This window comes from Parambassis ranga, chromosome 2 (genome assembly GCF_900634625.1).
Source record: "Parambassis ranga chromosome 2, fParRan2.1, whole genome shotgun sequence".
NCBI lineage: Eukaryota > Metazoa > Chordata > Actinopteri > Ambassidae > Parambassis > Parambassis ranga.
In genome coordinates this window covers 5,063,313-5,074,138 of record NC_041023.1, presented here as the reverse complement: position 1 = coordinate 5,074,138, position 10,826 = coordinate 5,063,313, and the positions used below count along the sequence as shown (strand labels likewise).

General features: G+C 44.0%; 1 protein-coding gene across 1 annotated transcript; it reads left to right on the top strand.

The window, feature by feature from the left end:
* Positions 1–888: 888 nt before the first annotated feature.
* clspn (claspin) lies at positions 889–8,794 on the top strand. Its single transcript, XM_028422424.1, has 24 exons — positions 889–1,149; positions 1,846–1,963; positions 2,248–2,654; positions 2,730–2,882; positions 3,028–3,087; positions 3,177–3,249; positions 3,331–3,433; positions 3,553–4,136; positions 4,225–4,413; positions 4,498–4,661; positions 4,748–4,938; positions 5,026–5,078; positions 5,190–5,383; positions 5,497–6,025; positions 6,161–6,191; positions 6,292–6,391; positions 6,480–6,607; positions 6,691–6,852; positions 6,933–7,054; positions 7,173–7,303; positions 7,410–7,530; positions 7,654–7,730; positions 8,036–8,197; positions 8,358–8,794. The coding sequence occupies exons 1-24, from the start codon at positions 1,123–1,125 to the stop codon at positions 8,481–8,483; spliced, it is 4,005 nt and encodes a 1,334-aa protein (XP_028278225.1). The 5' UTR covers positions 889–1,122; the 3' UTR covers positions 8,484–8,794.
* The last annotated feature ends 2,032 nt before the right edge of the window (positions 8,795–10,826 follow it).

Genomic DNA, 10,826 nt, shown 5'->3' with positions numbered 1-10,826 from the left:
GAGCAGTCAGCTGTGCGCATGCGTAATTTACTTTACTGCGCTGGCAGATGAAACTTTGATGTCAGAGTGGAAACAAGCTGCAGGATACTTTTTAAATAAAATATGTAAAAATATTACACGTTGCCAAACAAACAATTTGGCATCTATCTATCTACACTATAAATAATATAAATATACAAATAATATTAAAGGTTTATTTCTGATATTTCTTTGCACAGCCTTCAGTTCTTTGAATACAGATTTGATAACAGATTTATTCCTACACCACATTGTACAATACAATATATATGTATTTAAATCTTGATGCATTGTGTACTGTTAAATCTACAAACCTCTCCTACCTCCACTCAGCTGTGCAATATCTGTTAATATGTGATTTTATTTTAACTCTATTGAATCTTTATTGGTAGTTTTACTTTATACTGTAAATTATTTTTTATATTATCCTATTTTTTACTACTACAGTTTGACAACTCAACATTATTCAAAAACACACACTGATTGGTCATCTCCCAACTCTTCAGATTTATTTTGTGACCCACTGACATAATATTAAAAACAGTTAAATAGCTCTGCTTTAAGCAGCTACAATAGTGCTGCTGTTGATGTACATAAACAACAATATGTCCCTCACATGGGATATATTACTGTGTGTTTGATGAGTACTTTTAAACTTCTTCCAAAACCAATAAACAACTGCTGATAAGCTTCAGGCTAAAGAGCTATTAAAGTACAGTTAGTCCCGCCCGCCTCAGCACGCCTAGTGTTTAAATTATTGTCCGTCAAACTGCGTCATCACGCAGGGCGGAAACAAATCTCCCGATCTGACCAATAGGAGAGCGGGAACAGGGCGCTTCATACGACAGTGACGACAAACCTGCGGGCCAGCTGTCACGGCGCGCGAAAGATCAAAAATTCTATTCGGTGTGTACGGAACAGGCGGGAGGAAGAGAAGTTGTCCGGTTAAACGCTACCTAAATGCGCCTTAAAACGCCTTAAAATAGCATTTGTCGCACAGACACGTACTTTTTGGCGTCTGTTGTGGCTTCTGCGCTTCGACGAAGCGTCGTCTCTTCTAGTTTTATTTCGCGAAAAGAAGCCATCACCATCCAGCGGACAAAGATGAGCCTGATGGTCGCTCAACAAGAGGTGATGAAGTGCTTCGAGCTATTAGTTAATATTTCTAGTATGTCATCTGCATGTTGGTGTATATAACTTTCGTGAGTGTAAGCTAAGAGGGACGACGTTTGTTTAAAAAAAATGCTTTTTGGATATTGTTAGCGTTAGCAACCTAGCTAGATGGCTAGATTAGCCTAGTAGATTGGCCTAGTAGCTTCGATTAAATGGTCACTGATCACTGCTACAAACCTACACCTCACTGTATTAAGATCAATCATGCTATAATATTAGCTTTCACTTGTGGCCGAGACTACATTCATGAAGAAGTTTTAGCTAATTTGATGTGTGTTTGGTGAGAAAAGCCATGTCGCTAGCAAACGTATGCGTTCATTGTTTGCTTTATTTCAAGGCGCCACCAGAGTAATTTAACAACTATTTGTGACACGATCAGCCTCCAATCAATGCTTCATTTACCGTGTGCTACATTTGTTTTCAGTGATTTGGCAAATGCAGACACGCTATGTTGAAAAATTCAATTCACAAAGTTTTGCAGCTGTTTGGACTGATGTGTGCAACAGTCTGTTGCTGATTAAAATATATTCCTGTTTCTATATTTTGGATGGATATGGTGTTTGTTGTTTTATTTTTTTCGTAAGTTTGACTTAAGAGACATTAGATGATAGTCCACAGTATTACAATATGCATTTTATGTGTTTTTGTACCCAGGCTGAGGCGCTCCCAGCTGTGGCCCAGACTACTGCAGAAAGTGATTCAGACAGCGGGGTTGGCTCTCCTGCGGAAGAAGCAATTACAGAGACGACAGAGAAAAAAGGAGAGCTTCCAGGTAAAGTAGCACAACAATAGGTGACAATCCGGCCAGAGAGTCCCTCCTAGTGTGTAAACGAGGGTTCTACTTATGCAAATGATTGTAACATCAAAACAAAGCTTCAGTCAAATTAGCATTCAGAAGGCATAACGGATTTGCTTATGCCAGTCTGATGCGCCGCCTTGAAAGATGTGTAAACACTAATCCTGCAGTATAAATCCATATTTAACAACCTAGTTGATGGCTCACATTAAACCTTAATTTGTTTTGAGATGACCATTGTGGTGTTTGTTTGCTTACAGATTCTGATGATGATGATGAAGACATCACAACTCACAGAAAACCCCATCGCAATGCCATCAGAGACAGCGACAGCGAAGGAGAAGAGGCCGCTGCAGAGAACAGTGTACACATGGCAGAAGCTCTTGTCCTGTCAGCTTCTAGTGCAGAGGAGATGGAGACTGGAGAGGCTAAAGAAAGGAAGGAAAAAAAGAAGGGCAAGAGAATAAGCCGTGCTCCTGTTGACAGTGAAGATAGTGAGAATGAGCAACAGAAATCTGGAGAAACTGAAACGCCGAAGAAGGAAGGGAAGTCGGCAAAAGAACGGAAGAAGAGAGAGAAAAGCCAGAGGCATCGGGACAAAAAGGAGAAGCGTAGCAAAGCTGTGGAGAAACTGAAGAGGAAAGAAAGATTCTCTGAAACAAATGAAGTGAGTGTTTCTGTCACTGAATACATGTACACTGTTTGTGGTTTGTGAAACATAAATTTACCCCTCCTTCTTTAGGATGCTCCTGTGTCTCAGGGTCTTAATGACAGTGGATTTCCACTGGGTGACACAGACCTGTTTGACAATGGCCTAAATGGTGATGAAGAGGAGGAAGAAGAGTCTCTGGATGCCATCAGAGCTTCAGTCAAACAGAAGATAAAGGAACACAAGGTAGATAAAGATCTCTACACATGTTACAGCACTATAAACATCTATGATTAGGCTTTTTGATGTCATTCCATAATGAAAGTTTGCAGGGGGAAAAAGTGTGAATGTTGGGTAGATGATCATTTTTCATTTGTTTATCTCGCTGTAGGGTCCTCTTCTGGAGGAGGAGACAGATGATGAAGATGATCCTGAGAAACCCAAGCGTGCAGTATGTAGTACTAAAATGCTCAAAGACAATTGATGCCAAAATGTTTGAACCCTGAAAGTGTTCTTATTGGGAGTATTTAATGTTCACAGGAAAGAAAGGCTGCCCGTGCCAGCAAAGAGGCGATGAAGCAGCTCCACAGTGAGTCCCAAAGGCTTGTCAGAGGTTAGTTTACCAAACACACTTGCTCAAGCGGTTTTAATTTTCTTCAGGTTGTATGTCTGACACCTTCCTCTGTCTTTGTAGAGTCTTCACTTGGCCTGCCCTACCATATCCCAGAGCCCAAGACCATCCACCAGTTCTTTAAGAGGAAGGCCAGACCAGAGGGTCCTGCTATGGCATTGTTGAAGTAAATACATTTTACATGTTGTTCTTGACTGAAATAAGTCACATGGATCTCGAAACAGAAGGATTTATCTCAATTTCATGCGCTCATGCACAAATTCAGGAAACTATTGCTTCTTTCAGATCAACAAAGTACTCAGAAATATTGTTGGAGACAACATCGGCAGCTCCAGCACCTGCAAACCCACCCAGTGAGCCTCAGCAGCCACCCACAGAGCTGGACCCCCCTCCCTCTCTGGATCTTTCATCCACTCAATTCCAGCCCTTACTTCAGCCTGCAGCTACCTCCTCCCCTCAGCAGGAGAGCCTCATCCAGAACAGTGAAACCACAGATCCTGAGCCTCAGGAATCAGGCCCAATGCTTTACCTCTCTGAGAGTCTTCAGGAGTCAGTCCCAGGTGATGTTGTAGGGAAACCTGTGACTGAGGAGGAGGCCTCTGCAGTGGCCCTGGAACACAGCCAGGCTGCAGCCATGTCTGACACAGAAGCCATGCAGATAGAGCCTCTGTCTGGGGCTTTGGGTGGGCCTGTAGTCCCTCGGTCTCGGAGTGAGTCATCTCCAGAGCCCTCAGTGCAGCAACCCACCAAGCCGAAGAAAGACAAATTGACCAGATTGAAGGAGCTTGGCCTGGATCCCCCACCTGTCGCTAAACTGTGCCCAGATGATGGATCTTTTGTGCAGCTCGAGCCTCCACAACACAACCCTGGTGAATTATGACTGCTCTTAGAGGATAAAATGATACAAAACAGATTTCCATAAGTCATACTGAGACCTTGTATTTACTTTTTAACTAGGTGTGGAGGCCCTGAAGGAGCGTTACCTTCGTCATGTGCATGCGCCCACACGGCCCCAAGGGGAGCGGACTATGCAGCTCAACATCATTCGCAAAGACAGCACCCCATCGGGCCAGGAAGAGCTGCGCACGGAGTCTGTTTCTGTCACTGTTAAAGAGGGAGCAGAGGAGCCTCTGGCCACCAAACCAGGTCTGAAGTCAAACTGTTCTTGTGTTTTATGCAATTTTGAAATACATTCTAAAGACATGATTGACCCCCCTGATCTTTATGTAGGAGAGAAGCTGCTGACTCTGAAGCAGCGCCTGCAGCTCGCCATGGCCCAGAGGAGAAAAGAGGAGAGGGCACGCAAGGCTGAGCTGAATCGCCTTGATAATGAGGACTGTGGAGAGGAGGAAGAAGAGGAGGAAGACATGACGGATGACTCAGAGGAAGAAGAGGTAAGAAGACAAATAATGACAGGATGTTTATTTTGCACCTTTGTGTCTGCGTGCGGTCAGGCCAATCCTGTTCACCTGTCTCACAGGGTGTTGATGACTTACTGGGATGCGATGATGGAGAGGAAGAGAAGGAAAATGAAGAGGAGGAAGGTAGTGTGGCTCCGAGTACCAGGAGCCTTTCTCCTGTGGCTTTGAGTGGACCCTCGCCAACTCCTGACCTGGTTAACACAGATGGCACTCTCATGTTGTTCCCTGGCAACTCCTGCTCTCGCACAGGGTTAGTCTAAAGTTTCTTTTCATGTGGATAAAATAAGATGGTTACCTACAACCTATTAAATTTGCACTATAATGTTTTTCCTTTTAGTGATGGCGTAAGAAGGTGTGGGCCTTCCGGACATGACAGCAGCAATAAGATGGGTGAGTAAAGTGGATCACAGTGAGAAAAGTTGCTTAATAATACATAACACAGCAGAGCACAGTGTGGTCACAGTTGGCAGGATAATCACATCCTTTTTTCTTCCTCTCCAGAAGAGGATGACTCTTCGTCCCTTATGAAGGACAACAGCCACAACAGCAGCTTTGAGCTTGCAGGATCTATGATTACCTCATACCAACCTGTCAATAATCAGCGCTCCACAGGAAGAGGCATCTCCAACTCCTCTATTTTCCGGTCCCCTTCGCCTTGCCTCTTCAGGCCCAGCTTCCTTGGTTCTGCCTCTAAGGTGATGAAAGTTTCCTTGTATCTTTCTGAATTTGAGCATCATCAGTGTGGGATTAAGAAACAAATTTGAAAACTCCACATTAAATGTAATTTTTCATCTTTCTTCCCCATCAGAGCTCAGGAAAACTCTCTGAGCCGTCTCTCTGCCTCCCTGTTGAGGACTCCCAAGACCTGTATGCACCTCCATCCCCTGGTGCAGATTCGGGACCCCTGGGTGGAGTGGCTTCTGGTCCGGGCCTGGGAGGAGACTCCCAAGGTCGTTTCTCCCTGGAGGATGACGCTCATTCACAGTTACTCGATGCAGATGGTTTCCTGAACGTGGGACCTCGCCCCGGTGCACCGCGCTCTCATAAAAGACAATTAATCCTGGACAGCCTGGATGAAAATGCAATGGATGCCAACATGGGGGAGCTGTTGGGGTTGTGCTCAGGGGTTTTTGGGACGGCAGAGAGCAGCTCTGGTCCACAGGGCCTCGGTGCAACACAAGAGGATGCGCTGGTCGGGTTGTGCTCAGGAGCTTTTCCACCAACACAGGCTGGAGAGGAGCAGATGGAGAGGGGTGAAGAGAAAGGGCAGGATGAGGAGTCAGACAACACCATGGAGCAGCTGCTAGGCCTGTGTTCAGGCAAATTTCCAAGTCAAGGTATGGGTGTGTGCTCAGTACTTTTTTCTAGCGAGACACATATTTAATTCAGCACAAGGTGCATTTTATAAAAAGTATTTACTTTTTTCTTTTCCTGTTAACACAATGCTCCTTCTCCTTTCCTTCTGAATTTAGAGTCTACTCACAGAGCTGCAGCATCAGACAGGTACAGTAGACCTCACATCTTTGTGATCTTTTATTACCTAATGTCTACTCCACGGAGAATATGACTAAAACCTTGATGACTTTTCTTTTTTTTATAAAAGTGAGAAAAAGGCGAAGGAGGAAGAGCAACAGGAGGAGGAGCAGGAGGAAGAAGAAGAGGACTGCGAGTTTCGTCTTCTGTCAGATGTAGAAAGTGAGAAGGTAAAAAGAGTTTTTGAGATATGTACGGGGGGGGGGTGGGGCATCTGTTGGAATCCAGATGTAAATATTCACTAATGTGCGTATTTAGGATGATGATGAGAAAGACGATGAAGGAGAGGATGGAGAGGAAGATGTCAGCGGGGAGGAGAACGATGATGTGGAAGAGGAGGAGATGCAGGGTGTGTTTGCACCTCAGGTCAAGAAAAAGAAGCAAATGTAAGTGAAATCAGACATAATACATTTGCCACTGATCCCCAACTTTACAAAGGTTTAACATTTTTCTTCCATCCTGTTCACAGGCGATTGATCGACTACGTGGATTCTGAGGCTGAGCTGTCGGGCAGTGAGGTCGGCAGTGATGATGAGGATCTTGATCGCGGAAGTGAATATGAGGAGGACGAGCTGCTGGAAGAGCTTCCATCTGATGAAGAGTTGCAGGACCAAGTCAATAAGATCCACATGTGAGTGAACAGCTGGTCTGTTGGTCAAATACAGTGTCTTCTGTGCATTTCTTTAAATAACCCACCTGTTGTGCTTACAGGAAGCACATATTGGATGATGACAAGCGTCGCCTGAGGCTGTACCAGGAGCGCTACCTAGCTGATGGTGACCTGCACTCTGATGGCCCAGGACGAGCTCGACGCTTCCGCTGGAAAAATATTGGTGAGGGAGAAAACGCACCGTTGGAACAACAGCCAGGGGGCAATTAACCCTAATAATTAGGATAAAGAAGCAAAAATGTGGATGTCTACAAACTCTTTTTTTTTATTCTCTTGTTCAGATGATGATTTTAGCATGAACAGGATGGGAGCTGAGGGTGAGGATGAGGCAGAGGAAGATGAGGACGTAGACCTGACTGAGGTCCAGAGGAGGAAAGAGAGGCTGGAACGGGAACAGTGGCTCAGAGAACAGGTATGAAGAGTTCACTCTTTATTCACCATTCTACTGCAGCCTTTGTGCGACTTGTGATTTCTCTTCTTCGATGGTAGCTGGTCCTTATTTCTTCCTCTCTTCTCAGTCTGAACAGAAAGCCAAGAAAGTCGAAGATTTGGATGTAGATGATGAGAAAATTGGAGATGAAGACAGTCATTTCATGAAGCTGGCTAAAAAACTGACAGCAAAGACTCTGCAGAAGAAAGGTTGGTTCGACACAAGGCCTCAGACTTAAAATCAATGATCTAACATCCATAATGGTCTCATATACTTCAGCAACATGCTGGATTTGTTTTTGAAGGTTTTCCTTTTATTTGTCATTAAACTAGAGCCCCCTGTAGCACTGCAACCTGAGAAGAAGACGTCGGCTCTGAATCCCTTCCAGAGACCCTCACAGCCTTCACAGGTAGCTCACTGTGAACCCAGTTTACTGCCACATCTGTTGCTAGTAGGAAACATGTTTGTGTAATCCTTGTTGTTTTTATTATAAATGAATAGCATCTGACTTTTTAAAAATAGAAGCACTTCATCACTTGTCAGTTACTGCCTGAAGCTGTTCTTCTGGCAGACAATATCTCATTGTTCTCATTCGAAACCTTGTGAAAACCTTTAACAGGGTCAGTGATGAATCTGTTGGTGTAACTCAAGACTTGTGTGTTTTAACCAGCATTATAAAATCTTTGAGTTGTTTGAAACTTTGATTTCTTCCAGGTGAAAAGAGGTTCCCTCCTCAGTCAGCCTCAGTCCGTCCTCCAGAAGCTGGCTTCCATCTCAGAGGGGAATCCTCTGGCTCCCAGAAACAGCCGGGGCTTCCTGTTTCAAACGCTGTCTCCTGAGAAGGGCAACACAACATCAGATGCTCCTCAGAAACAGGTAAGCAAAAAGAATTTAAGGTCTTAAGATATAGACTAAAAAACATTCCAAGGGCGTCATGTGAGTTTGTTTCTGCTGTATTCTCGATATGCAACACTAGGTGGAGCCAGAGTCCACTTTCCTGATAGATTTCTGAAGTTTGAATGTGTTTGCTCCTCAGGCAATGAAGAAGAGGGGGCAGGTGGGAGCGGTGAACCCAGCAGCAAAGAGGATCTGCAGGGAGGACAAACCTGTAGGACACACAAAAGGCTCCCAGAGGAGTATTTTCAACTTCCTGGGCCACTGAGGACACGGTGCACTAACTGCATGATAATCATCAGCAGGGTTATTTTTCCATCCAGCAGGTACAGTGGGAGGTCAGAGTACAGAATTTACTGCCTTGCACATTCTGTATTTCACTTGCTTCTGAGGTGTCTCGCCATGTGGAACGGGCGGTCATGTGGGTTTAACACTGCCTGAAAATGGCATACTACAGCACAGCACACCACGGAAGCACCTTTCGATGGCGCACACACGCCTGTCGCACGTCGACAGGTGTGTCTGAAGTTTTAATTATGCAGCATTCATCCGTTGCATCTTATACTTAATTTGGACAGAGTACAGATACAGATGATTAAATGTTTTATTATGTAAATAGTACTGATTTGGTTTTTAATAGTTAGCCACTTCTTTGTATAATGTTTAAAATGTATTTGTTTTACATTGTAAATAAAAGTGTATTTTAAGACATTATGCAGATTGCTTTCAAATTGTTGGGATAAACTCACATTACAAGCTACGTTGTGCATACATTTGATATAAGAAATAATTCCAATATAATTTAGTTCTGCTGTAATAACAGGACCTTAAATTAGACGCCCCCCTTTAGCCACAGACAGGCCCCTGAAGTCTGGCAGGTGGTATTTAGGCCCAGTCCTCCATACAAAACCCCTCCAGTTCAGTCGGGTTTCTTGGCTTTCTGTGTGTAGACAGTCTGCTTCAAATCAATCCATACATTTTCAATGATGTTAAACTCGTTCCAGAACATGGTACTGGTGCTTCTGCATGAATTCCTTGGCGGATTTTGAACAGTGCTTAGGATCCTTGGTCCTGCTGAAAAATCTTCAACTTTGAGACTGTTGAATCTCATTTGACCACAGTATTTTTCCAAAATGCTTTTGGCTTCTCCAGATGTGCTTTTTTTTTGCATAGTACGCTGGATTGTGGAATGATGAACAGCTACACCATCAGCAGCCAGATGTTCTTGTAGTCCTCTGGAGGTGGTCTGTGGCTTGTCTGTGATCATTCTGACCATCCTTCACCTGTGCCTTTCCTGTGGCGTTCTATTTCTGATAATTTCTTGTACCCTCCTCCTAATTCATAATAATGAATTATCTTAGTTCTTAGGTCAGTGGAGAGTTGTTTAGAAGCCCCCCCATGTTTCCACTCTCTAAGAAAGAACCTAGGACAAACACAGCCAGCAGTTTCCTATGTCCTGATCTTACGAGCTAATCGAAGCAGCCTCACTGCTGTCACATATTTAGTCATTGTGGGCAATATCACAGACCTGCACCTCAATTTAAATGACAAAATTATGGCTAGAAGTGAGGAGAACTTGAGTTTGTCTAACGTGCAGTATCAAATAGACCACTAACTTGTCACCTTTTTGTACCATTAACTCCAATATCTTTCCTTAAACACACAGCCTTCATACACATCAGTGCTTGTGTGTGTGTGTGTGTGTGTGTGTGTCGCTGTCTAAAAGATAATGTTTTCCCTTTTTCTTCCTGTTTTAGAGCATAATTGCACTTTAGAGACTAATGAGTTGTTAAGCAGCTAATAATAGGTTGGCATTAAAGGGATGGTCTTCTAACGAGCCCTTTCAAGTCTCTCCATCTCATTAGTAGCCACAGTGATTAGGCGGAGGTCCTGAGGTTAGGAATGGGCGCAGGAGGCCCCATTACACATCATTAGGGGCCAACGCCAAGAGGGTCTGGAATGAGCCCCATTGAGGGCCCCGTCTGTATCAAGCTGCTGTACCTGTAGGCAGGCAGGCAGGCTGGCTGGCTGGCTGGATTAAGAGATTACATTTTTCACCTAAGTCAAACAACAACTGAAAAATGTTCGGAGCTTTGAGCTAAGAATAATTTGATAGATCTTTGTGCGTATGATCATTTCGAGCCATTACTATTGCAATTAAAAGAGATAAAGACGACCTCGGGGTGTGTTTGCAGGGTCAGGAAATCAATTCTAATTAGAATTTAATAGGAATAATGTCTTTGCAAGGCTTCTACGCGCTTCTTTACTGAATTTCACAACTTTGTTTAACCCCCGAGAGGGAATTACGAGGTCAACACACTAAAGCCAAATCGCCCGTTCACTGCACACTTGAAAGAGGAGGAAGGTTACATGTTTTGGCATCGAGGCCCAGCTTCTAAATATCTAGAGGACACGGATCTGCCTTTATTCAGATTATGAGGAGGAGAAGAGGGCAAAGGGTGGAATAACTGTAGAGAAACATGAGCTGTAGCACCTAAGGGTGTATGTGTGTTTGTGTCATGACGTATGCACAGTGTGTGTGTCTGCTCACATCTAAGGCCTAAAATAAAAAGTGTATAATTAGTTGTACCCCCACCCGTGCTGGATTAAT

Excerpts from the sequence above, each read along its gene's own strand:
- clspn (XM_028422424.1), top strand. The coding sequence starts at position 1,123 with ATGAGCCTGATGGTCGCTCAACAAGAG. Across the intron at positions 6,192-6,291 it reads AGAGCTGCAGCATCAGACAG|TGAGAAAAAGGCGAAGGAGG; the intron begins GTACAGTAGACC and ends TTTTTATAAAAG. Across the intron at positions 8,198-8,357 it reads CAGATGCTCCTCAGAAACAG|GCAATGAAGAAGAGGGGGCA; the intron begins GTAAGCAAAAAG and ends TTTGCTCCTCAG.